Source organism: Podospora pseudoanserina, chromosome 4 (assembly GCF_035222485.1).
Source record: "Podospora pseudoanserina strain CBS 124.78 chromosome 4, whole genome shotgun sequence".
NCBI classification, from domain to species: domain Eukaryota; kingdom Fungi; phylum Ascomycota; class Sordariomycetes; order Sordariales; family Podosporaceae; genus Podospora; species Podospora pseudoanserina.
This window is the reverse complement of record NC_085923.1, coordinates 2,141,674-2,167,545: the sequence shown is the minus strand read 5'-3', so window position 1 is coordinate 2,167,545 and position 25,872 is coordinate 2,141,674. Positions and strand designations below refer to the sequence as shown.

Genomic DNA, 25,872 nt, shown 5'->3' with positions numbered 1-25,872 from the left:
TCAGACTTTCCACGTAGACACTTTGCTTCATGCCCAGGGTAGGTATGGAAAGGCCAGGTAGGTGTCTCTGCAGCCCGTGCCTTGAATCTTGAACTCGGTGTCCAAGAATAGGTAGTTATGAGACGCAGACTGCTTAATGTCCATGGGTAGGCTGAAGGACAGAGAAAGCTCGTCCAAATCTGGCATGGTTACCAGTATGTGTTTGTTCTTGGATGGGGTTTGCGTGCCCGTAGCCGTGTTGGTTACACTTTGTCCTTCCACGCTCAGGGGGACGGCACTGCGGAGGCTATAGGTGCAGGTAGGTAGGTGTAGGTCAGGTTCGTGTTTCGGTTCCAAGTGGCGGGGCCTGACAGGTTGGGCATGATCAGGTATGTAGCGGCCAGGTATGCCTTTGTGTAGGTAGGTAGGGTGAAGACAAAAGTAAAGTGTGCTCCAACGAGGCAAGTGAAATGAAATCAGGATAAGTATAAAAGAATCCGGAACTGAACAAGAATCTCATTATCCATCAGTCCCCAGGTCCGTGTAAGAGGGAAGTCTTTTGGCCATCAGCTCCTCTGTCGGAAATGTGTCTCGATAAAACACGTAGTTGGTAAATTAGTTGCCGCGACTCTGGAAAAGTTCCGCCAAAGGGTCCTGTTGAGCCTGGGAGCATATCCTGACAGAGTGCATCGTACTGCCACGACACGCCTGTCCCGAGGTTGACGTCGCGAAGGTAGTGCTTGCTCCAGTTGTTCAGCTTGTGTATCGGGCTCTTGTTACCGGTTCTCTCTTTGAAGAAAAGCGGCACTGGCAACTGAGGTAAGGTAGGTTGGAAACTAAGGTAAGGTAGGTAGGAATAAATGAATGGGAAAGAAAAGTCTCCCTCGCATGTAATGGCCCCAAACTCAACAAGAAATCCAACTTCCTCCTGGTTCTTGGTAAGACGATGTCTTGCCGACCGGAGGTTGACCCATTCAACCAGGGGGACAACATCTCCCGATGGCTCTGTTTCAAGTAGTTACCTGACATCCTGAAGCAGATCTTGGTGCTGGGAAAAGTTGAACAACCGGTGCTTGGTGGAGGATATCCGCAGAGGTGGCATCGGTGGAAGCGGTTGGCTTGTATGGTAGGAAAGATAGGGTAAGAGGTATGGATGTTGGTGGTTACTGGAGACCGTTAGAGTGCGGCTACCATTTGACATAGGAAAAAGGGGGTTCTATATAGGCACTGATGTGTGTTGATGGTGAAATAAGGTAAGTTGTAAAATCCCCGAGAAGTAAAAGTGGTGCCGTTGGGCTTGCCCAGTGACTAGATAGTCGTCATGAGAATTGCAAGTTGTCGGAGGTTTCTTTCATAGTCCTCACGACCGCGCTTGAAACGATACAGCTGGAGGGTGTATGATTCAAGAGATTGGAGGGAGGCTGGTCCTGGTAAAGGCTAAGTCTGCCAGATTCAGAGTCGCCGGAGCAGACACTCGTGCGGCATTATTCTGCAGTGGAGACGATCCTGTATAGCAAGACCTCTTCCGTTGGCGAGTAAGTAGGTGGAAACAAAAATGAAGAAGATCAATATATACAGGTAGCCATACTTCGTTTGGTGATAACTGTGGGGTCAAATATGCTGGTTGGTCGGTTGAACGCAGACAAAGGCGGCCTGAATTTTACGGACGGAGCTGCAATTCTGAAGATGTCGAATGCGGTGTGCTTGTTTAGTTGGTAAGATGTCTGATAGCTCAAGCCAAGGACCAACAACGATGTGCACAACGTTGCTCCGAAGGCCCATTCCATTAGCCAGTAGGTATTCGTCCAGGCATCCCGCCCTAACCCATTATTAGCCTCCCAACCACCACAACCAACGCGCTCATCACAACTCTGCTAGACTCACATACTGGTACTCAAATGTAGAGCTGACGGGCTAGGTATATGGCCTTGGATTTGGAGCGGTATTGTGGCTGCTAGGTGGCGCCTCATCCTGAGCCTGCTGCATTGGATAAAGTCCAGCCGAGGTCAAGGATGATATGATAGCCTCCTGCCTCTCAGACCAACTCCATACCAGAGCTCTGACACATTCCAGGGTCAAGTTAGCAAAGTTTGTAGGTTAGTAACGCACCATTGGGGTTTACACACCCTAATTGAACTCCTGTCCCTAGCTCCTCCTTGGCCCATTCTCCTTTGCTGATTAACGGATGCTCGGGGTCCAGTCGTGTAAGGTGAATTGTTATTGGGTGGAAGGTGAGGTGAGGGGGCTAGGCAAGGTGAGGTGGGATCTGGTGGATGAGGTAGATGTCTGTGTTGTTGAGATGTGAATTTATCTAAAACTTCGAGCCAGCATGATCAATTGGTCGATAAATCGAGGGGATGAGAAAGGTATCTTATTTGGTCAACTCTGTTCAGGATGCAGTGGATGCATAGATTGAGCGGGGGCAGCTGGGGGATTATATGCTCTTTACCGGGGGCCCAGGCGATGTCTGCTTTACGTCACCACTTCCTAACAAGCGTTGATTGCCTGCTGGCAACAGGGTGAAAGCATACGGTGTGCCATGAGAGTTTGGCATTGGAACTTGTTTGGTGGCAGCGTTTGTGCTGAGCTGCAATTGGCAGAATGATGGCGCTTTGATAGAAACCTCTTTGTCAGGTGGAAACTAAGCTGCTGGCTGGGAGAAACAGTAGTGGGTTTGGCGACACGGGACCACATAGCTCCTGACCAGGAGGGAAGCAGCTGCAAAGCGAGCTAGCTGATCTTTCAGTCCGCTGGCAAGACGTTGGGAGTCATAGACAAGCATGAAAGGATTGCTCAACCCGAAGATATCCAACAATGTTCCGATAGCGACATACCCAACAAACGAAGAACGCCCCAACGCCCCTCAGTTCAGCTTCGGCAAACTGACCAAACGCACAACATCCAAAGCCATCACGGTGACAAAACAGAAATTACCTCCCCAAGTCCCTTTTACACAGAATTTACAACAAATATCCTCGACCAACACTCACCACTCCTCCCAAACCGCATCCGGCAACACAGTTCTCATGATGCCCCAGTGCCCCATGGCACTGCTTTCATGCCACTTGACCAATCTCTCGGTATCGTTCGCCCTCAACACTCCCTCAGCCTCTCCCTCAGCCTTGACAAAGTCCTCCTCTTTGACTTCATGCTGAGGATACAAGAACGCTTGTCTCGACGGGCTGTTTAGCAGGTCTCTGTTGTTAGGATGCCTGAACTTGACTTCTCCAGAAGGATCCTTGGTGCAGAACATGACCATGTTGGTGAAGTCCCTCTGGTTCTTGGTGAAATCCTCCATGTCGCGCGGGTGCTCGCGGAAGGCACGGCAAGCGGGGAAGACAGAGCGGATAGTGTTGGTGACGATGCGGGGTGGGGGGAGGGCGAAGTCTCCGGCGTAATTCTGCCATGGTGTTAGCAAGTTAGCAAGAGTAAAATAAGAATGTGTTACGCACGATGGCAATGACTCCGTTTGGCTTGAGCAGCGCGTTCAGGTTCTGGAGGAACTCGAGAGTAAAGAGGGGAATGGGTTCAGCGCCACCGGTGAAGACGTCATGGACGATGTAATCGAAGCGCTGCCCTTTTTCGTCAGCTGCCAGACGGGAGGTGTAAGTGACCGCATCCTCAATGACAGCGGTATGGTTCTTGGGGAGCTGGAAATATTCGAGGGCAAATTTGTGCACCACAGGATCGATTTCGACGACAGTGGTGTCGATGCCATGTGCCACAAGAGCAGCGGGGGTGGTGCCGATGCCGAGACCGCTGATGAATGTTAGCTTTCCACCGTCCATGGAGCCACAGACAGCAACATCACTTACATGACGAGAGCTTTCGCCTCATGATCCTTGATCTTCTCAGGGGTCTTGACCAATCTCACTGCCTCGAGCATGGCAAAAACACCATAAATAGGCTCAGCAACCTGGTTGCCCTTGAACTGTCCCTGGTTCAAGAACTTGACCCACTCACCACCCAACAAAGAGTGATCACATCTCATGACCCTGTATCCCTCCTTCGGGCTGTCCACAACCGAGACGTATCCCGTCAAACTCTCCTTCCTGTCCAAAACCACATAACCAACGCTCTCCAAACCCTTGTTCAAGTTCGCAAGCGCATTTCCAGTAGGAAGATGTGTGTTCAGCAACGCAGTATGCAAAAGGGCTGGCAAAGCAAAAACCAGCAACTTTGACGGCGCCAAAGCCGCATAACTTCCGGCCAATGCCAGCTCCATGCCCACTCTTGTGTTTAACACTGACTGTCCAATATGCTCCTCGACCAACCCGCCCAGAATCTTTTCTGAAAGCTTGTAAAACCCATAACCGCCCAGTCCTGGCAAGGCGTCCCGAATCCAACTTGGCAAGAAGCCGGGCATATCTGCACCCTCGAGGTAGGTAGCCACACAAGCCGCACTGATTGTCACCAGTGGTAATAGCGTCAGTCCCTCCGTGATCAAAGGTCCCCATTGTGCTGTCAGTGTTGAGCTGACCTTCCCCAAGAAGAACTGGACGACGGGGACATAAACGGCCAGCAGGGGCAATAGCTTCTCGGGCTTGAACGGCAAGACCCGGTTGAGAGTGAGGTTAGTTGACCAACCAGCGAAACACCCGGCCATGATAAGCTTGGAGTGCCATTTTGATGATGGAATGGAGCCGTAAGTTGGAGAGAGATTGAGCTGAGAGACGGTGGAGTACAGCGCAATGAGGGAGAGCAAGGCGGCTGATTTGAGATAGATGATGGATTGCTCTGTCAAGTAATGCAAGGTTGTCTCAGACTGTGCTTTTTGAGCGAGAGACTCGAGTTCCTTCTCGAAAGATTCGGGGGTGAAGGAACTGTTGGGGTTGATATGGGGGATGGCTTTTGCGGGGGAGGACCCCGAAGCTGAGGAGGACCCTGGGGTGGGTTTACGTTGTTTAGGCGCCATGGCTTGTGGTCATCAAGGTCTCATCGAAGCACGACAGTAAACAAATACAAGACGAGAAAAAAGAACGAGTGAGGTTATTCCATGATGTTCAATCGATGAGTGAAGCGCAATCTGGTCTCATTTATGTCCAAGACTTGGAATGATTGGCTGGTGGTTGGTTTTGAGCTGCGACATCAAGGAGCTCTTGGTCCCGCCGCGCCAGGTTGGGAACAGCGGGGTCGGACCGCTGTAGCTACCCCTGTCATTTGAGCGTTTGCCTGCCGCGGGGAAGAGTGTGGGGGAGACGATGACGCTTTGAGAAGTTTTTGTGGAGCAAACAGCATCACACAATTTTTTAACGGGGACAGCCCGGGTAGCTTCTTTCTGCCCGCATCCATCCTCATCCACCTGTGATCTGTGCCGCTCGTGATCACAAGCTTCTTTTTACTTGTTCTTTTCCCTCTGCAAATTCCATCTTGTTGAGAATACCACTGCCAGATTTGCCCATCATGTCTATCCCTCAGCTTCTCACCGAGTTCGTCAACTACGTTGACTTCAACCAGCGCAGCTTTTTCAGTATGTTCATGCGCTTGTGCCAAATAGCTATGCCGGACGATCATCTCTGACCGCTGCAATAGTCTCTGCTGCTGCCATTGCCTTCAACCCTACCTTCTGGAAGTGAGCTCTCTCCTCCCTTTGGATCCAACGCCATCCGACTGCTGCTAACAGCTCAACTCCGAACAGCATCGTTGCCCGCAAGGAGTACCGTGACCACTTCATCACTCGTGCCTTTGGCAGCGCCCAAAAAGGATGCTACGCTCTCGCCGCCACCATCTTCTCTCTCGGCCTCGTCCGCGACTTCCTCTACGAGCGTGCCCTCCGTGACCAGCCATCGCACCCCGCCCTCGAGGGCGAGAATGTCACCTACGCTGCCTACGCTCTCTTGGCTCTTGGAAACATCTTGGTTATCTCTTCGACATGGCAGCTTGGCATCACTGGCACCTTCCTGGGTGACTACTTTGGCATCCTGATGGACAAAATGGTTACCGGCTTCCCCTTCAACATCACCAGCGCCCCCATGTACTATGGTTCCACCATGAGCTTCCTCGGCAGCGCTCTGCTTTACGGAAAGCCCGCCGGTATCCTTCTGACTCTCCACGTCCTCATCGTCTACATTATCGCCATCCAGTTCGAGAACCCCTTCACCTCCGGCATCTATGCCAAGCGCGAGCGCGAGAGGGCCAAGGCTGGTGGCTACGAGGAGAAGAAGGAGCTCTAAGCTTGCTGCTGCCACAGCGGAAGCAGCCCAGGTGTATTAGACGCGGGAGAAGCGCTGGGCTTCGGAACAGATCCGACAGCCGGCAGGGCACGCCGTCTGCATTCTCGACGCTTTTGATGACGCATTTTGCAGACGGCCCTTGCGGCCCAGCGAGCAGGAATTATTTAATGCCAGGTTATTTGGCAGAAATGATATGGATAAGGGATCTCTCCCCTCAACGATGGTGGTTGTGGTGCAGGAGCACCCGACAGAGGACCGGCCATTCCGAAGGTTACTTACCTACGAGGAGGGCCGGCCCGATGTCGCTGGTCATCAACTGGCCCAACGAAACCAAACCAGACAAGTTAGATATTCAGATAGATTGAACATGATCTATTTGCCCATATCTTTTTTGTCTCTCAACCATTCTATGCCGGGAAATGTCCGACATATGCAGGGCCTCGGACACAGCAGCATCACAGGACACAAGGTTTGCGCTACACGGACCCTGTTGACGACACTGCAGTTGGACATGTCTGCTAAATCGTTAGCTTTGGGGCATGACGGCATCATTTTGGAGGCTTCTCCAGGTGACAATTTGTTTCTTGATCCCCATCTGGTGGCTGTGGCTGACTGTTGCAGGCTTGACTTTCGTCTTCTAGCTCCGAATCCGGAAGTCTGATGAGCGAGAGCCGCATGTTGCACACCTACCCGAGTGTACTCAATCGTCCCTTCTCTGTTTGGGGAAAATAGCGAGGGGTTTGAGTGGCTCGGGGAAAACTCCGCGGTTGGGTGAGCGGGTGTCCGCCTTGCTCTTGATTTTCGTCCCTTCTCGTGATCTTTTTGACTGGAACATCAGGAAGGTGCGCTTTTTGTCTGCTGCCTTTGACGCTGTACAATCATCGAGAGCGACATCGCGAACGCCGACGACGAACTTGGACGATAGTAGCTGCCATCACGAACCATCATCCCACGACAGCAATCTCGCACAGAACAGAGATAGGCCACAATGGCCACCACCGCCGTTCCCGATGACCCCGGAGGCGGAAGCCCGGCTGTCTCTACCCCAGTCATCAGCACCGCAGACGACGCTACCCCCAATAACACCAGCAAAACGACCCTCCCCAACCCCGAAGGTGACGCCCTACCCCTAATCCGCTCCCTCCACCAGCGCCTTTGCACCGCGCCCCCGCCATCCCCCTCACCACCAACAACAATAACAACAACCTCCTCTTTCAAGTCCAAAATGTCCAACCTCAAAAAAACGGTTGTTACCTTTGCAAAGTTTGTCGGCCCAGGGTTCATGGTTGCTGTTGCTTATAGTAAGCCCCGTCCCCCTTTCCGTTTCATCAGCATGTTAACAACCCCGGAATGTAGTCGACCCAGGCAACTACGCAACCGACATCGCAGCCGGCTCCTCCTACCAGTTCAAGCTCCTCTTCATCGTCTTGCTCAGCAACATCTTTGCCATATTCCTCCAAGCCCTCTCCATCAAACTCGGCACCGTCTCCGGCCTCAACCTAGCCGAGGCCTGCCGGGCCTTTTTGCCGTGGTGGTTAAACATACCCCTCTACCTCCTCGCCGAAGGCGCAATCATTGCCACCGACATCGCCGAGGTTATCGGGACAGCTATAGCGATCAATTTATTGATTCCGCAAATCCCCCTCGTGGCGGGGTGTGCGCTTAGCATAACAGAGGTGTTGCTTATACTGATTTGGTACGCACCGGAAAAGGGGATGAGGGGGCTGAGAACGTTTGAGTATTTCGTCGTGGGGTTGGTGGTGGCAGTGGTGGTGTGTTTTTGTTTGCAGTTGGGAATGGTCAAGGGGGTGGAGGTGGGGGAGGTGTTCAGGGGGTATGTACCGTCAAGGGAGCTGGTGGAGAGGAGGGCGATGTATCAGGCTTGTGGGATCTTGGGGGCGACGGTGATGCCGCATAGTTTGTATTTGGGGAGTGGGGTTGTGCAGGCTAGGTTGTGGGAGTTTGACAAGAGGATGGGGTTAGTGCCGGCAACGGGGGAGGGGGAAAGGGAAGAGGAGGAGGGGTTGAAGGGGTATATACCCAGCCTTGAGGCGATTCGACACTCGATGAAGTACTCTGTTGCGGAGCTGGCGCTGGCATTGTTTAGTTTTGCGCTTTTTGTGAATAGTGCTATTTTGATTGTGGCTGGGGCGGCGTTGTATGGGGAGGCGGTGGATGCGGATTTGTTTGGGATACACGATTTGTTGTCTAGGAGCATCGCGCCGGTGGCGGGGACGGTTTTTGCGTTGGCGTTATTGTTTTCGGGGGTGAGTGCTGGGATCGTTTGTACTATAGCTGGGCAGATGGTTAGCGAGGGGGCGTTGAGGTGGAGGATGAGGCCTTGGTTGAGGAGGTTGGTGACGAGGGGGATCAGTGTTGTGCCTAGTATTGTCATCGCGGCGGCGGTGGGGAGGGAGGGGTTGGATGCTGCGTTGAATGGGAGCCAGGTGGCGCTGAGTGTTGTTTTACCTTTTATAACGGCGCCGTTGATTTATTTTACGGGGAGGGATAGGTATATGATGGTCAGGCCGGGGATGGCGAGGTTTGGGGGGCATTTTGGGGGGGAGGTTGCTGGGGAGGGGGAGGAGGAGGAGGAGGGGGTTAAGGGCCGGCTGAGGAGGTTCTTGAGGAGGGGAGGTGGGCAGGGGGAGGGGGGGGTGGTGAGGATGGGGAATAGTTGGTGGGTCACGGGGTTTGGGGTGTTGGTTTGGTTGATTATTACGGTGATGAATGTGGCGAATTTGGTGTTGCTTGGGAAGGATGATGGGGAATAGATCGGGGGTTAGAGGGGTTTAGACGTGGTCGCTTTTGATGGAGGGGTGCATTTGAGAGGTGTATCATTGGGTGGGTTGTTTGAATGTTGTTTATTCACGCTTCAACGTGTTGGCATACAAGGATACCGGAAGCTCAGGAGTTCCTTCTCGTTTTCATCATCGAATACTTCCTTGACTCATAAACAAGCATAAAACTTTTCCATTTTTCACCACAGCTCAGTTATCATCCTGCTTCTTCTTCTCCGGAGCCAAGTTTTTCACCGCTGCGAGCTCAGCATACTCCTTTGCGTCTTGGTTCACCTCTTTCCTCCATTCCACCAACGTCTTTGGCACCTCCTCTGCCAGATTATACTCTGCCACCTTTGGCTCCCCAAGCACAGTGTACACCGGCACCGTCCCAACCCACACCTTCTCCCTCACCTCCTCATTCTCCAAATCACCCTTGTCATCTTTCGGCGGCCCGGTCCTCACCTTGGCGCTGCCGGTATCAATCTTGACTTTCATCACCGCCGTGGCAGCCATCTCGCCGGCCGTCGGCGGTGTCCGGGCCTCGTTCCACCGGTTTGGAACCACCTTATTCGTGATGAGCTCCATTGCGTAAAGCTTCTCTGCCGGGTCTGTCACGACGGTGGCGTGTCCGAACAGGACGGCGGAGCGGAAGTTGTACCCGTGGGAGAAGGGGGTGAGGGAGAGGAGGAGGCCGTCGACTGTGGAGGCGGAGACGGTGATGGGGAGGCCCGAGGGTGTGCGGGTGAGGTTGGTGAGGCGGGCCGAGATGTAGCCGTGGATGTAGAGGTCTAGGACGTCACCTAGGTCGGCTGAGGGGCGGTCGAAGGAGCCCATTTGGCCGATCATGGGAATTGTGGCTGGGTAGGGGGGTTGGGGGTGTTGAAGGAGATGTGGAGGAGGGGGTGGAGTTGATTATGGAGTGGATTGTTCGGAGGAGTATTCAGCTGGGGGATGGTTAGTTTGTTGGTGTTGGTTGGAGGGAAAAAAAAAAAAAAAAAGGGGGGACTGACCTAGGTGGTTGTAGCGCTTCACGGTGTTGTGAGCTTCTTTTGGATATTCGAGGTCTTGACGAGGCATGTTGGCGGTGGTGTGAGGGACCTTGAGGGAGGCGAGGGGTTGTGAGATGATTGGGATGGGTATAAACAGGCTCGTGAGTAGGAGAGGATGACGAGAGTCTTATACGTGATCCTAATGCTTATGAGACAGACGTGTGGTTACAATGAGTCAGGGAATACAGTCATTTATCCCCGTCGGTGTTGGTGATGTGTAGATGTGATACGAGATTTGTTGGTCTGATGCCAACTCGGTTACCTCGAGACTAACACGGACGGTTAGCATCACCGAGACAGGTAAATACTAAGCAAATGACACAGTGGCTCAAGATGTATTTGTTGTGGGTATCTATTTTATCTTCAAGCACGAGATAACATCATTCATGGAGATGTAGGAACTGGAAATGGCGATAAAATGATTGGTCCCGGATGCGAACCCCTCCTCGGGAGCCATCGGCTGCTCCGTGGACCGCTGCTTTCCGAGAACACGGCGTTGAGATGCCGATGGGGCTGGTCTACATATCGGTACGCCTTTCTGATGACTGCGGGGCGGTGGTGGAATATGCGGCCAGAATTGCGCCTTTGTCATGACTTTGCCGTCGGCATACAGGTCATCGGATTGGCCTACCTGTCCGGGCCGTTGGATCGTCGACATAATGAGACTCGGGATGAAATAGGCCTTGTAGTTTACTCGGGTCACCTCCTATTACGAAGTAGGTATTCCAGATAGCTACGACTTGGAGCCTCAACCCCTCATTGTTACCCCTCACTCATGACAGGACTATGACGGACACTGTGTGAGGGTTGCTGTTTCGTTTCGTTAAAAGACGTAGTCAAGGCTGATAATTGTACGCGGCTGTTGTGACCTTGATGTGTTCATGTTTTAGATCTCGTCGGCGAATGAATCTCGTGCCAGGCAAGAGCGGTTAAATCATGACACACTCCATCTTGAGGCTATTGGAACACCTTGGCTTTGAACGGCAGGCGGCCGGTGACTAAATGATAAGTTGTGGGTTAAATGCTTGGTGACTGAAAATAATCCTTGGAAGCTGTATACTGAGATTAATGAATAACACTGATCGAATTGCAAGGCGAACAGTTCAAGTTCTAAAGCCTTTAGGATGTTGTTGACTTGGATGTCAAGAGATAGTCACTGAAGCTTATCAGTTATCCACAGCTCCCTTATCAGTGCAAGCAGCAGAAGGTCCGTGCACTCTTCGATAAGCTCTCTGTTAACGACCGGGAGGGGTGGTCCCGCTGCTTAGACGCGTCCAACATCGTGCACCAGAAGGCTCACCTCAGTCTTATACATGAGCCTTTGAGTAGGCCCTCGGATGGATTCTGGAGATACACAGCATATCACTCCACACAAAGACCAACCCCAGGGCGCGTTGCAAATGTGTTCCATTCCCACCAAACTCGGCCGCGGGCGATGACGAAGCAATTATCCTATCAACGCTCATAGACAGACACACACATCGTCACATCATCCAGCGCCTGATGGCTGTTTCGCCGCCCTTGTACAGTTAGCTATCCTCGTCACGAGTCACAGCGTCTGCCCATCCAACTGGCATCCTCCTCCCAGCTGCTTGGGCACACGGACAGCCCGTTCGGGACGACAGACTGGGCATCCCAAGCCATGGAGAAAAGAAGCGACGACGACAGGGTCTCCCCTCTTTTTACTCTTTTTTTATCGCTACTGCCAGATGCTGAAGTTTCTGCAATGAGTCTGTGCGAGATGCGACATCTCAGGTTTCAAGTGAAACACCAAGGACGGGGTTACGATGCAACCGCCGAGCATTGGCCTTGTCAGCCTCGCCTCTCGTCCAATGCCTGCCCATGCCTCGCGCCAGCATGAACAACAGATGGCGAGACTGGGCTTAGCTCCCGTTTACCAAAGGAAACGATTTTGCAAGCGAAGTCCAGACGGAACTTTTCGCCGCGGGCCTTGACTGGATGGCGATTAGGGGGGCTCTGTAACAAGCGCGACAAGCTCTGCCTTGGCAGCCTCTCTGCTACCTCCTCTCATCAGCCCCTTCTCCACTGTCCCATGTCCGCCATCCCACCCCGCGAGGAACCCAGCTGATCCGGGGGCGTTGACCGTCAAGCGTTGCACCAGCAGCCCCGGCCGGGACTCTCTTCGAGAACCGCCTCTCTTTTCTCTTTTCCTTTGCCTTTTGCTCTCCTTCTGTTTGTTTGGCACGACACGGCATGGGCCCTGACATGTCTGCCTGTCATTGACACTATTCACAACATCAACGCCGTGACGTGCGGGAAACGATCACTATGAGACGCTCATTCAACTAACATTCTATTCTATTCTTACCTTAATACTTTTGCCCCCCATTGATTGGGCCTTTTGAGTTTCTCTCTGTACTCGTTCTGTCTCGTTTATACTGCTAATCATCGTCCATCATGGCGAACAACGGTACCACCACGCAGGCCCTCATTGGGGCCTTTACCTTGTCAGTTCTCTCGCCACTCTATGTGTCATATCCCGAGTCGAGGTGTTGTCTGTTGTGGGCGGTGGTGAAGAAGACGGAGGATGAGGATGGACATCGTGAAGGAGGTTAGCTAACATACTGGTATAGCGGAAGCGTGGTCTATGCTGCCTCGGCGGCTCTCGTTCTTTACATCAACGGCCATGGTGCTGCGGTATTCCGCGACAGCCAGAGGCTGGTCCTCGTATTATTTCTTATTTCTTCGGCCCTATGGGCTGCCATCGATTTTGCTACGACGCTCATCGATACCACAGGCTCATCGATGCCATGTCAAATCGGTGTTATTTTCGCTTCTATTTTCGACCAATTGGCGAGGTTCTCGATCGAACAGTTCTTGCTGTGGGCTTTGAATTCTAATAAGGGGGGCAAGCTTTCGGTGGTGCAGTTGCTGCCCCAGATTCTCGTTTTGACCCGGTTCCTCGCCGGTGCCGTGTTTGTCGGCTTCACTCGACCTCAGACCGACGACTATTGCCTCGCGACGACCTCGGCTCTCCCTGTCGGCGTTGCTGTGCTGGCTCTGGATGCTATCATCATTGTTCTTCTGATCCAGAAGGCCTATTCGAGTGGCGGTGCTGCGAAGACAAACTCCAGGTCTCTCACCTCAGTTTTGCTAGGTCTGATTTGCTGGACAGCTGCCAGCATTGTGATGCTGCTAGGCATCACCACCATCCCATCTGCCGCTAGGACAGCTCTCCCTGCCGGCGGACTGTTGGTGCTGATCGGTAAGTTGTATACTGCCTTGCTGGTTCCTTCAACTGACAACCTCTAGTTTTCATTACGGCTGGCGCCATGACTTTGATCTCGTCTAGGAAATCCGACTCTGGGCTTCCCGAGGCCCCTTCACCGAGACGCATCAACATCAGCCGTGATATTTCGACCGCTGACTCGGAATATCCCCCAAGCCGGTTTGAGGATTTGAAGGAGGCCAACATCCGCTCATCGAGGAGCTTCGTCAACCCTAGAGAGGTGCCAAATACCAAGGATGAGACCAGTGCTGGGTTCCCCTTCGCCATGAGCGTCGCTACCCAAGGAATACCAGCGATGCCGCCGCCCGTGAGCTCCGAATATGTCCGCCAGTTGGAGAGATCGGCTTCTCAGAAGAAGGGCATGTGGGGCGATTTTGGAAAGAGGACATCTTCCACAGGGGGAAGGCCAGTGATTGGCAAGCCAGTCCTCCAGTCTAACGAGGACGGTAACCCATTAAACAAGATCACGGTTATTGATCTTCAGTCGGCGATCATGGCGGATAAGGAGAGGAGACAGACCAGGATTGAGGAGGAGGGAAGCCTATCGGTACCGCACCGGTCCGTCATGCAGTCGATGCATTTGACTCCCGAGGAGGGCGTCAAGCGGGCTGCCAGCATGAAGAGAAAGGAGGTGGCTTCAGTTTCGTCCCGTCAGAGTGCCTTCCCTGGAGGTCTGCAAGCCGACAGCTCTGCCTCCACGACCTCGGCCCAGCTTTCTCCTGCCAGTGATGAGACTCGTCGTAGATCACCACGCCAGCCAGAGCCAGAGGAGCAACGGCCCTGGACCCCTGAGAAGCTGACTCCTGCCCCTCAACCTGCGAGGGCATCCCAAAATGACGTTCGTCCAGTAACAGTGTTGCTGCAAGCCAACGTCCCTCAGCCGATCCAAAGACCTGGCATCCGCCCGTCGCGACAGTTGCCTCCCTCGCCCGACACCCCTCCTCAGGAAACAGCCAAGACGCCGCTCCAGAGAAGACCCACGATTGGTCTCCCAACCAACCCAAGAGCTCGCGGCATCCAGGTTGGCAAGGAGATGGGTGCTTCGTCACAGCACAAGACCATCATGTTCATCAACAACATCGAGTATCACGACCCGGTTGCTGTTGGAAGTATCATGAGCAGGGCGAACACTCTGCCCTCGAAGCCAGCCCCAACTTCCAAGGCTCCGGCCAGGGTTGCTTCAGTCGTCAACCGTCCGCGACCTATCCCACGAAAGCCGGATAACATTGCTTCTCCCAGCCATCGCAGAAGCAAGTCTGCCAGCTCTCTTTTGGGAAGGAAGTCCATTTTGGATGCGACTTCTGGCAGCCCTACTCAGCTCCCCCCGCTCCCACCTGCTCCCAGAAGCGTGAGATTGCCTGCGAGGCCACAACCCAACAACACCAAGAGCATGACCTTTGACGAGAAGATGACTCTCCTCTTCCCCGCTCCACCAAGGTCAAAGTCCGTTAGACGCAGATCCTCCTCAGTGCCCGAGCTCCCCAGAATTCCCATGTCCTACCTGGATACTACTTCCTCTACAAGTGAAGCCGACAATCAGACGGTGTCCAACCGCACCACCAAGACATCTGTACGGACTGATAGCATCCTCGAAGTGGACGAGATTCCGCGGAAAGAGTCAAATGTCCAAGCCACGGACGAAACAAGCAAGGCATGGATTAGTGCCTTTGAGGCTGGCAAGCAAGAAGACAAGCGCAAGTCTTCGCCAGTCATTCCTGCAATCCGAGCCTCAGCTTGGACCGAGACTACTGTGGATGATTTGGGAACAGCCACAAACTGGAGCTCCATGAATTCTCCCGAGTACGCCATGCCCATGGCCATCATGCCGGCTCAGGGTCTCCCTGCTGCTGTTCGGATGCCTGCTAAGCAGGTTGCTGAAGAGCCCAAGGAGGAGACCAGGGTTGTCGAGTCTCGCAACAGCGATGACGTGCCTTTCATGCTCGACACGTCTACCTTTTCCAAGTTCGGTATGCGGAAATCCTGGCTCGTGGACGATGAAGTAACCATTCCGGCTCCCGAGGAGCCTGAGCCTGAACCAATCCCTGAGCCTGTCTCTGCGCCCAAGCCTGCACCTCAGAGCCAGTGGCACAGGCGTGTTGGTGACGAGTGCCCTGCGTTTTCCAAGGACTGCTTGAGCAAGAAGGGATGCAGAAAGACACCCCCTACTCCCCTTTCGCTTCGCACCCCTAACAAGAAGGCCGTCATCGTTCACGCTGAGCCTTCCCCTCTGGAGTCGCCAGAACACGCTCTGCAACAGATTCAGGCCCAGCTCAAGAAGCTGGAGGAGCCTGAAGTCAATGCTGACACGCCTTCTCAGCGTTTGGCCCTGCTCGAAATGATGGAAAAGGAAATGGGCATGCAGGTTGATCACTGGAAGGAGATGAAGCACGACATCGGTCGTGACTCTCTCTCGAGCGTCCAGACCAGCTCGCCCGCTGTCAAGCGTGACTCTGTCGCCAGCGTTGCCAACATTGTCCCCGAGACCGCCAACACCAGAGTGAGCATCGGATCTGACCGCAGGGCTTCCCGCATTGCTCGCCTGTCCAAGCACAGCAGCATGTCCAAGATTGAGGAGCAACCTTCGGTCCGCAACTCTGGCAGCGCTCAGATGAGCAAGTGGCAGAAGCGCTTGACTGAGGCGCAGATGGAGTACATGGACGCCCGTCTCCTCCGCGAGAGCAGCGTCAACTTCTTGCAGCTCACCAGAGCTCAGCTTGCAAGCCCAACTCCCCCGGAGTCTGACGCATCCTCCATCAATCTTCCGGAAGAGGAAGAGGTTCCCCCTGTCCCAGAGCTCCCGGCGAAGTGCCTCGAGCAGACTCCCGAGCCCTCTCCGGAGCAGCCCAAGGCCGAGTGGCTCTGGACCCCGCCAAGCAGGTCTTCCGCCCCTGCTGGTCTTTTGTGGACTGCTCCCATCAAGGTTGCTGAGACCGAGGTTGTGCTCCCCAGCCTTTCTGTCCGCCCCATGGCCAGAAAGGAGCCGGAGCCCCTCCAGATTCACAGCACCCACCTCTGGCGCAAGCCTTACACCAACACCAGCCGGTCCACCACCGGACTCTGGAAGCCCGTCTGGGCCTCAGCTGCTCCCCCAGCTGAGCCAGTCAAGCGTGTCTCACAGGTTGCGGCGCCTCAGCCCCAGAAGGCTCCTCGTCCGGTGACACAGCGCCCGCCTCGTCGCAACAAGCGCGTCACTCTTCTCCCTGATATCATCGAGAACCCCGAGCCCTTGCCTAATAAGAGGGGCACTCTCGGCATCTTCCAGTTCCCCTGGGGAGAAAAGTCCGACACGGCCTCCGTCCAGGCTCGCCCTCCTGTCTTGATGGCCATGCCTGGTACCATGGCCTCTGGTGCACCTGTCCGTTCCCAGCAGACTGAGCTCAACGAATACTCTTCTTCGTTCTTTGATGATTACGATGACGACGATGACGTCGTTGACGGCATGAACTCTGATGAAGATGGTAGCGACGATGGCTTCGATGAGACCACCCTCTGGGAGATTGCCAGCCTACTCAAGGTTGACAACGTCCCCTCTAGAAGCAGTTTGGTTCCCTCTGAGGACTCTGTTTTGGGTGACTATGTTGAAGAGCTCGAGTCCGATGATGAGGACCAGTCTTCCCGCGAGCAATCCATTGTCATTGGCCTTGCTGAGCCCAGCGAGCTTGTTGTTAGCCGCAAGCGTGATTCTGCCACCCTCGAGAGCGATGCCCTTACGATCCTCAATGATGCCGTCTATGAGCCCGAGCCCCAAGTCCAGAAGAAGCCTGTGTCCAAGCCTGTTGCCAGGATTGGCCTGCCTTCCAACCCCCGCCCAGCTCCGCCCGCCCCCGTCGCCGAGTCGCAAGTGCCGGCTGCCCCGGCCTCGGCACCCAAGCAACCCCAGTTTCCTCGCCACCCCATCAAATCCACCCAGGCCGAGACCGCTGTCAAGCAGGTCTCTGCAGGTCTGTGGAGCCCACCCGTCACATTGGATAAAGATTCTTCGCGGGGTGGGTTGTTCGCCGTTGACTCGAACCGCACCGTATACCGCACTACCACCGAGGAGCCTGCTGCTCAGTACATGAGCCGCAGCCCCCGTCCGGCTGAGCGCAAGCCTCTCGACAGTTTGGTATCGACTTCCCTCTGGACTGCTCAGACCGAGGCTTGCAAGACCGAGCGCAACTGGATTCAGAACAAGACAGTCTCTGCTGGCTTGTGGACCCCACCTGTCACTGATAGATCTTCCTCGCGGGGAGGTCTGTTTGTGGTTGACCCCAGCCGCACTGTCTTCCGGACCACCACTGAGGAACCTGCTGCTCAGTACATGAGCAGAAGCCCTCGCCCGGCTGACCACAAGCCCCTCGACAAGCTTGCCTCGACCTCTCTTTGGACTGTTGAGGCTGTCGTCAAGACTGAGCGCAACTGGATTCAATCCGAGCCAGTGTCGGTTGTTACTGGTGTGTGGAGCCCGCCTGTCGTTTGCAGATCTTCGCCTCAAGGTCTCTTTACCGTCGACCCCAGCCGTACCGTCTACCGCACCACCACTGAGGAGCCCGCTGCTCGTTCCATGAGCCGTAGCCCCCGTCCTGTTGAGCGCAAGCCACTTGAGCAGCTCAAGTCGACTTCTCTTTGGACCCTCGAGGCTGTCACCAAGACTGAACGCAACTGGATTCAGGGACAGGCCAAGCCCAAGAAGACCACCCGCCCTGAGTTCAGCCTTGCCGATTGGCGCGCCGCTTTGAACGAGGCTGTTGCCGCTAGCTACCCCAAGGTTACTCGCATCGCTGCCACCGCCGCCGAGTGGGACGCCGCTCTTGAAGAGGCCCTCGCCCTTTCTTATCCTGCCAAGTTTGACTCCTCGGTCCGCCACCCCGTCTTCGCGGCCAAGAGTTTGATCACTCGCTCCGAGTGGTTCCACCCCGCCGCCACTGGTTATACCTACGACGTAGCCAACGTTCACCCCGTCTTCTTTGGCTCTCTGACCATCACCTGCCCTCTTGAGTCTGTCCACCCAGCTATCTCTTCCTACGCCGCCAAGAAGCTCCGTCGTCAAGCTTCCAAGGCCAAGCGTGAGCGTTCGGCCTCCTCATCTACCCGCAGCAGAAGGGACACGATCCAAGCCCAGATTGAAGCTTTGGAGCAAGAGAGGTTATTCGCCCAGCAGTTTGCCCAGGCTGAATACCGCCGCCGCAACACCTCCATCTCCGCCCCCTTCCCACCACCTCCCCCCATCCCAACAGAGGAGCCCACCATGGCGACGACAACGTTTGAGACGGTGCAGGACATTCAGCGCCGGTTGAGCCATCGCATCCGCGAGTCCCTCGTTATTTCTCGCCAGACCACGCCTGAGCAAACCCCCGTGTCCACCCCTGCTAGGACTCACTCCCGCTCCAAGCCTTCTGTTTCCAGATCTCACAAGTCGAGCAGGTCGAAGGTCCCTGCTGTTGTCCCTACCAAGTCGGCTGCCACCCTCTGGGCGCCCCCTGCTGCTGTGGCTGTGATCCCGTCGCAGCAGATGTGGGGGTTGGCTAAGGGTGTTAACACCCCTACTGTTGACGGCGCTGTTGAAGACGCTGAGAGCGCTGCTAGGAGGCAAAAGGGAAGGAAGACGATTCAGAAGAAGGCGAGGAAGGTGGAGATTTTGGGGCAGATTAGGGCTGTGAAGAGGGGGGAGGATCCTTTTGAGAGGTTTGAGGGGCAGGGGTTGTGGGCGGCTGTGCCAGTGGTTGAGAAGAAGAGTGAGGTTGACTGGTTGCACAAGGTTTGTGTTGCGAAGCCGGTTGTGGAGATGAAGGTTGGGAGGGAGAGGAGGAGGACGAGTGTTAGTTTGGTGCCGATTCCGGAGAGGAGGGAGGTTGTGAGCGAGGAGGAGAGTTGGAGAGCGGGGCATGGGAGGGGGGAGAGTAAGGGGAGCAAGGTTGTGTTGAGGTATTAGCTGCGTGGATGATGAAGGGGTAATTTTCTTTTTTTTTTTTTGTTCGGACAGGAGGGGGGATAACAACACCCGCCGCTGAGACTTTTTTGTACTTGATTTTGGAGACATTTTTTTATTTTTTTCGGATACGTATATTTTTGTTGTTTATGTAGCCTTTTTGCGCGAGGGACAATACCTATCCTGTGGAATGATGGATGGGGGGTGCTCGCTGTGTTTAGCTATGGAAAAGGATCGATGGATTGGAATGAAAACTCATGATCTTTGGAGAGAGCTTTTTGTGTGTGCACTGATGGTGATGTGATTTGTGATGATTTTGTGAGGGCTCTGTCTAGGTGAAGAGTGAATAGGCGGAGGAGAATGGGCGTTGGAGAGATGGGGCTGAAAGATGGGAGTGAGAGCCGGGTCCTCAGAGACGGGATGGAGAGATGGGATACGGAGATGGGATGGACGGAGATAACACATGGGATGACCCCTGAAACCAGCCCACATTTCCCCCAGACAAACCATCCGAACGTTGAGGTGTTGTTCCTGCATCAAGCATTGGCGTCAATGGCATTTCGGCCTGTTTTTTGGTGGGGATTGCCACTGTCATCCGTTCAAGTCGATGCGCTTTATCACGCATTCAAGCAATGATACATGGAATAGTTTGGCTCACCATCCTCTCACCAAGAAATGCTTCCAAGATAGTAATACAAACCTAAAGAGCCCTTCCTATCCACTCTTCTCTACTTAACCATGACATTAAGGCACCTGAAGAATTAAAAGTTCTGCGAAACTGAAAACCTCCTACTACTCCTCACCAACAACCTCTCCCTTTCCTTCCGCTTCTCCCCGTCAAAACTCTGCCTCGGTATCCCCAACCCCAGCCCCAAGCCCAAACCAGGCCTCTCCCACTTGGACGCTGCTGCCCTCTGTTCATCTGGGTGGTTGTATTCCAACCTCGTCACTAACACCGTATTCTTCTCCCTTTCCCTCTGGCACATCTCCGGCTGTGAAGTTGACTGCGTCAAGTACCGCTCTTTCGACAGACTTCCTTGAACGCTATGGTGCGGTTGCTGCCTCATCTCTGGCTGCGAGGCTGATTGTGTCAAGCTTCGTAGCTGGGCGTAACCATGCTGAGGGGGTGGTTGGAGCGCTTGGTTGGGGTAGGTGTTCCGATTGGGAGCTCTGTACGGTCGCGGAGGGGGGATTAGAGACCTGGTGTTGTTTGGTCTCTGGGAAGTTGGGCTAGGTAGTGGTGGTGGTGGTGATAATACCACTTCCGACGGCACTCGTGGTACTGGTGGGCTGGGAGGAGGTGGTGGTCCAAAGTTCGCCCAGACCAGCGCGTTCGTCAATTCCCCTCCCACTCCAAAACCAGAAGATATACCCTCCGGCATCCCCATTCCCATCCCCATCCCCATCTCCCCCTGCAGTGGTGTAGTCTCTCGTTCTCTGCGTACCAACTTCAATGGCGGCGGCGGCAACTCCTTATCCTCAGTCCTCCCCCCCTGCTTCACCACTCTCTTCTCCCCTGTTCCTCTTGTTGTTGTGTCTTCATCGTCACACTACCACCCCTCTCACTCCCACTCTCATTATCCACCCACCACTTCCCCCCTTCTTATCCCCCCCTCCTCCGCCAGCGCGTACTTCCTCCTCCAAAAACAACACCATCCCCATCAACGTCCCCAAAACAATCAACCCAAGCACCGTAACCGCAGGAACGACAATATGAAGCTGGAGCATCGACTCTGGCAAAACACCACCACCACCAGCCTCCGCCGCCGCCGTACCATTCAAACACGCAGCTGTGACGAGCGTCTCATTACAGAGGAGCTCCATTGTTCAAAAAAAAAAAAAAAACCAAAACACCCCAAATAAAAAACCATTTGGTTTTCATCAAAATGAGAGATCGAGAAAACCTGCTGAAAAAGGTGTTATTGAGCCGGCTGGGTAGTTAGAGTACAAAAAGTCCATGACCACCACACCACACCCACCCACCACCTAGACCACGCCCCATCACAATACCCTTTTGTTCGCATAATCACCACAAACGGCCACAAAAGTTGCCTGCGTGTGACCATGGCTTATACTTACCGACTATGGGCAAGACTGAGGCCAGCTGTGGTGGTGCCTGGTGAGGCAGTGGGCAAGCCACAGTGCAAATCAGCTGGCAATGCTTGATGTTTGATATGGCTCTCGGACGACGGCCATCTTTCCAATCGTTAAGGTGGGCTGCCAATTGTGCCCTCAGACCACAGCAAGGCGGCCGAGTGCAAAGTTGGGGGTCGTGGGGGCCGAATCTTCACTTTCAGGGGCACACCAAAGAAAGCGATGATATGCGGCGCGGCCCGCCGACTACCAGGCCTCCATCCACACTCATGCATTTGAGCCTCAATACTCGGAAAAAGAGCTATGTGAAGTGCATTTTTAGGGCAGTAGACAAAACTTAAAAGTCACCTCAGAAACCAGAACCCACGGCAGCGACGGTTGCAACTTCGACCCCAGATGCCCAACTCCCCGTGACTGACCCAGTTACCATTCGTTTTAGTCTGTTGTGCCCCTGTGGCCATCTTTGTGGTCTTGCAGTTGTAGTGGCAAAATAAAACGCCATAGGCTGTCGGAATCAGGCGCCCGATCATGGTCGGAGTGATCAGCCTTGTCACTCTTGAGCCGACTGGACATGGCATCAAAGCGCGGTGAAGGGCATCGTTCGTCTTTCTTGATTCGAGCCGACATGGAGTCTAATCTGGGAGAAGGGCAACCGGACTCGACCGTGTACGCCGACTCGCCAAATGATTCCGCCGTCGTGGGGATTCGCATCCTGAACCGAACAGGCGTCTGCGCCGGGGACGGTGGTGTATCATGAAGCGTAGGCACATGACTGGTGCTGATTTTGAGAGGCAGGCATTGCTCAAGGCCATTGGATCGAGCAACCTGCTCAATACTCTTGAAGTACTTGACCGTCTTTACCTGCAGCTCCAGTGTGGCGTCCTCGTCGCACACAATCAGAGGATATGAATGCAACTGCAAGGCAGACAAGGTCCACATATGATTCACCCCTTGCTCTATGCAGTGTTGGAGAGCAATAGCCTTGCGGGCACCGATGACGAGGGCAACCACTTCGCGGGAGTCGAGAATAGTCTGAACTCCAACAGTCAAGGCCATCTTGGGTACCTTTCCCACGTCATTACCAAAGAAGCGGCTGTTGGCGAGGATGGTGTCGTAGGTAAGTGTCTTGACGCGAGTGCGAGAGGCCAAGCTCGAGCCGGGCTCGTTGAAGGCGATGTGGCCATCTTCACCAATGCCCGCCAGGAAGAGGTTGATTCCTCCCAGAGCCTTGATCTTGGCTTCGTAGTCGGAACAATGGGCCTCTAGATCGGAGGCGTTGCCATCAAGCATGTTGATGTTGTCCGGATTGATATCGATGTGCGAGAAGAAGTGTTTGTGCATAAACGAGCGGTAGCTCTCGGGATGGTCTCGTGGGAGTCCAATGTACTCGTCCTGGAGGTGGTGGTAATCAGCCACGCGGTCCGGCATAGAGAGAAAGATCGGCTTACCATGTTGAAGGTCACAACATTTTGAAATGAGACCTTGCCGGCACGATGCTTCTCGACAAGAATTCGGTATACGATCTCAGGACTGGATCCGGTAGGAAGACCTAGTACAAAGGGATTTGTTGGGCCAGGGCGGAAGATGTTGATTCTCTCGACAATGTAGTTGGCGGCGTATCGGCTGGCAGCCTCTCCGTTGTCTCTGATAATGAGTCTCATTTTGGCCTTTATTGGAGCTTCAGAGCACAGCAAGGCGTTGCGGGTAGGTTGGAGGGCAGAGAGTTCTTAGGATTGCGGAGGCTGATGACTGATGGCCCAGAACAACACTTGTGATATTCCACACCGAGTATGTCCGGGATTCGGAGGGCTCAGTCACTCAAGCAATGTAATACCTGTGATGAACTGTCAACGGTAGTGGTAATTGGTAATGATGGCAGTGGATGAAACGTTTATCATAGGACGGGGGACTTGAGGAGCAGTGGTGGCACAAGTTGCAGGTTGCGATGGACCTGTGCCCCGATCGCCTGTCATCCACTACTCCCTCCATGGCAAGTATGACACCCCAACGCCTTCCCTCTTCAACCTGTCCCCGGGTTGTGCTTGCTGTTTGTGGACGGGAGGGAGGTTAGAGTTCATGTGGCCCGTGCTATCACGAGATTCCCACGGTGCCCAGCCATACCGCCCACACTGTGTGTTCCTCTGTCCAGGTTACAACGGCCACGAACGGCCTGCTGGTGATGTGATGGCCCCCGTTGGACAGGGCTTTGGCGAATGATTGAAGTCAAATCTACGAAACCCAATCGTCTCGACAGACTTCAGTTGCGGCTCCCTCCAGGGTTACTCTCCGCTGACAGCCTCCCCCAGCCAAGGAAGGCATGGAACGTTACTTTCCCACCCACCTCCCTAAACCGACAACGAGACGAGGAAATGTTCTGCAATATTCAGCTCCAAACAGCCGTGCCAGTCAATCTCCAAGATCCCTCCGTCATTGGTCCCCCACGACTTTGCCATTCCTCACCCACTACCGGCCATGCTTCTCGTCTTGAATAGATTGGTCGTTGGAGGCTCAAAGGTCTTTCCCGCCAGTTTTGCTGGCGGCAATCTACCGACGCAACTGCTAGAGTTGGATGCCTGTTAGGTCGAGACAACAGGTGGCCAACAGGAACCTCGTCTTTCGCCCAAGTACATTATTCGTTTCTATTAAACAATCTCCAGACTTTGCGTAGTGGTGGTTTCTTGGAGAGCGATACACCAAGAACAACTCCCACAAGCCCGTGCTGCGCGGTATCGAGTAATGTCGTGCACGAGTCAAAAGTAGCGAGCTAACAGCCATGCCAGTCCAGGAAGGTAGCTCTGATCGCCAGCCTTATTCCACCTCATATGGGACCTCGTATTGGAATCTGGATGTCTGCTCCTTCATCAGCGTCCCATAAGTAATAGAGACAGGTCCCCAACAGGGACCTCCTTTTTGCATTCGTTCATTTTCGCCATGGCATCTCTGCGTGACTTACTCCTGACCGTCATCAAATCGCTTTTCCGAGGCCGATCATTTCTCCAAGCTTTGTTAGCTTTCTGGACAACCTCGACTGAGTCCTCACCAACCCTACGTGAACCAGCCAGCAAGGATGGCTCAACCTCTATCAGCGATTTCCTCGCAAAAGCCGAGAGTTTGCTTTTGGATCCTACTCAACCAGACAAGCGTAGAGCTCTGTCTCAAAAGCTGAAGCTTGAGTTTCGTGAGGGCCTCCTCTCCAATCCGGCTTGCATGCTTCCATCGTACCATACCGAGCTTCCCACGGGAGATGAGTCGGGTCAATATCTGGCTGTTGACGTTGGGGGCTCAACCTTGCGAGTTGCTCTGGTGGACCTCAAGGGCAGAGGTTCTTCAGGAGGTCCAGAGAGCGTCATCGTCAGCATTGACACCTTCAATATCGACAATGATATCAGAGCATTGAAAGGCAGAGCCTTTTTTAACTGGATGGCTGAGAAAATCTACCAAACTGTGGCAAAAGACAGCAGGCAGGGTCACTGTGCTGATGACCCGTTATTGCTTGGGTTGTCGTGGAGCTTTCCAATTGAGTATGCCATTCCTCCTCGTATAATGTCTATACATCCTCTCAAACACACCCAATGCTAACATCCACGCAGACAACCCGCCCCCCAAACCTACCTCCTCCGCCCCATGGGAAAATCCTTCCACGCCGCCGACGGCCTCTTGAACCAAAACCTCTCCTCCATACTCCAAACCTCTTGCCTCCACCACAACCTGCACGTCTCCCTTTCAGCCATAGTAAACGACGCCTCCGCCACGCTCCTCTCCGCAGCTTACTCCCACCCCTCAACCACAACCTTCGGTCTAATCCTCGGCACAGGCGTTAACATCGCCGCCTACCTCCCCGTCACCACCATCAGCCCCTCCAAACTCCCCCCCCGTCCCCAAACCCTCGCCACTCACGTAGTAGTAAACACAGAACTCGGCATGTTCGGCGGCCCCTCCCTCCCCTCAACAAAATGGGACAAGACCCTCAAAGCCTCCCACCCAAGACCAGACTTTCAGCCCCTGGAGCATCTCGTCAGCGGGTTCTACCTCGGCGAGGTGGCCAGGTTGATTTTGGTCGATGCAATCCACGAAACGGGGGCATTCGGCGGGGTTGTCCCAGATTCTTTAGCGAGGGAATACACCCTCGATGCAAAGACTCTATCTCTTCTCGAAAGGTGCTCCCCGTCCCCTGTCCCTCTCTGATGCATCATGTTCACTAACACCCCCCCAGTGACCCCCTCCACTTCCAAACCCTCCACCCTTCCCCCTACCCGCCCTCCCGAACCGACCTCGCCCTCCTCACCTCAATCGCCTCCCTCATAACCCAACGCTCAGCCTCCATCCTCGCCGCCTCCCTCCACGCACTTCACGAAATAAACCTCGAAGCTTCTTCCCCTCAAAACCAACCCCAGAAGACAACAACAATAGCCTACACCGGCTCTGTGATAGAGCACTACCCCCACTACCTCTCCCACTTGCAATCCTACCTCGACCAACTAACCCTCAACACACCCACCACCTTTAAGCTCGTCCCCGCAAAACAAAGTTCAGTTTTGGGTGCAGCAGTGGCGTTGGCTTGTCTGGATAAGCAAAGCACGAGATCCTGAAAAGCCAAAAAGGCCACAATACAAAAAGCTGATGATTAACGCCCCCC

General features: G+C 54.1%; 7 protein-coding genes across 7 annotated transcripts; 4 read left to right on the top strand and 3 right to left on the bottom strand.

The window, feature by feature from the left end:
- Positions 1 to 718: 718 nt before the first annotated feature.
- QC764_408630 (uncharacterized protein) lies at positions 719 to 5,059 on the bottom strand. Its single transcript, XM_062947149.1, has 7 exons — positions 3,795 to 5,059; positions 3,432 to 3,738; positions 2,106 to 3,379; positions 1,868 to 2,038; positions 1,568 to 1,798; positions 864 to 1,501; positions 719 to 768 (listed from the first exon to the last, which is right to left on the bottom strand). The coding sequence occupies exons 1-3, from the start codon at positions 4,892 to 4,894 to the stop codon at positions 2,966 to 2,968; spliced, it is 1,821 nt and encodes a 606-aa protein (XP_062800528.1). The 5' UTR covers positions 4,895 to 5,059; the 3' UTR covers positions 719 to 768; positions 864 to 1,501; positions 1,568 to 1,798; positions 1,868 to 2,038; positions 2,106 to 2,965.
- A 181-nt stretch (positions 5,060 to 5,240) lies between these two features.
- On the top strand, positions 5,241 to 6,152 carry OPI3 (Phosphatidyl-N-methylethanolamine N-methyltransferase; the record flags this gene model as incomplete). Its single annotated transcript, XM_062947150.1, has 3 exons — positions 5,241 to 5,449; positions 5,512 to 5,551; positions 5,618 to 6,152. Exons 1-3 carry the CDS (start codon positions 5,383 to 5,385, stop codon positions 6,150 to 6,152), a joined length of 642 nt encoding a protein of 213 aa, XP_062800527.1. The 5' UTR covers positions 5,241 to 5,382.
- Positions 6,153 to 7,140: 988 nt separating this feature from the next.
- On the top strand, positions 7,141 to 10,258 carry SMF3 (NRAMP-like transporter smf-3; the record flags this gene model as incomplete). The annotated part of the gene is made up of 2 exons (XM_062947151.1): positions 7,141 to 7,453; positions 7,509 to 10,258. 2 exons carry the CDS (start codon positions 7,141 to 7,143, stop codon positions 8,924 to 8,926), a joined length of 1,731 nt encoding a protein of 576 aa, XP_062800526.1. The 3' UTR covers positions 8,927 to 10,258.
- QC764_408660 (uncharacterized protein) lies at positions 9,143 to 10,665 on the bottom strand (the record flags this gene model as incomplete). Its single annotated transcript, XM_062947152.1, has 2 exons — positions 9,946 to 10,665; positions 9,143 to 9,792 (listed from the first exon to the last, which is right to left on the bottom strand). The coding sequence occupies exons 1-2, from the start codon at positions 10,010 to 10,012 to the stop codon at positions 9,143 to 9,145; spliced, it is 717 nt and encodes a 238-aa protein (XP_062800525.1). The 5' UTR covers positions 10,013 to 10,665.
- A 607-nt stretch (positions 10,666 to 11,272) lies between these two features.
- Positions 11,273 to 19,414, top strand: QC764_408670 (uncharacterized protein). The gene is made up of 3 exons (XM_062947153.1): positions 11,273 to 12,452; positions 12,579 to 13,210; positions 13,258 to 19,414. The coding sequence occupies exons 1-3, from the start codon at positions 12,403 to 12,405 to the stop codon at positions 19,143 to 19,145; spliced, it is 6,570 nt and encodes a 2,189-aa protein (XP_062800524.1). The 5' UTR covers positions 11,273 to 12,402; the 3' UTR covers positions 19,146 to 19,414.
- A 610-nt stretch (positions 19,415 to 20,024) lies between these two features.
- On the bottom strand, positions 20,025 to 22,897 carry NAG1_2 (Glucosamine-6-phosphate isomerase (Glucosamine-6-phosphate deaminase) (GNPDA) (GlcN6P deaminase); the record flags this gene model as incomplete). The annotated part of the gene is made up of 2 exons (XM_062947154.1): positions 20,025 to 22,628; positions 22,685 to 22,897. The coding sequence occupies 2 exons, from the start codon at positions 22,895 to 22,897 to the stop codon at positions 21,672 to 21,674; spliced, it is 1,170 nt and encodes a 389-aa protein (XP_062800523.1). The 3' UTR covers positions 20,025 to 21,671.
- Positions 22,898 to 23,889: 992 nt separating this feature from the next.
- Positions 23,890 to 25,871, top strand: NAG5 (N-acetylglucosamine kinase 1). The gene is made up of 3 exons (XM_062947155.1): positions 23,890 to 24,757; positions 24,827 to 25,393; positions 25,450 to 25,871. The coding sequence occupies exons 1-3, from the start codon at positions 24,168 to 24,170 to the stop codon at positions 25,823 to 25,825; spliced, it is 1,533 nt and encodes a 510-aa protein (XP_062800522.1). The 5' UTR covers positions 23,890 to 24,167; the 3' UTR covers positions 25,826 to 25,871.
- Position 25,872: the final 1 nt, after the last annotated feature.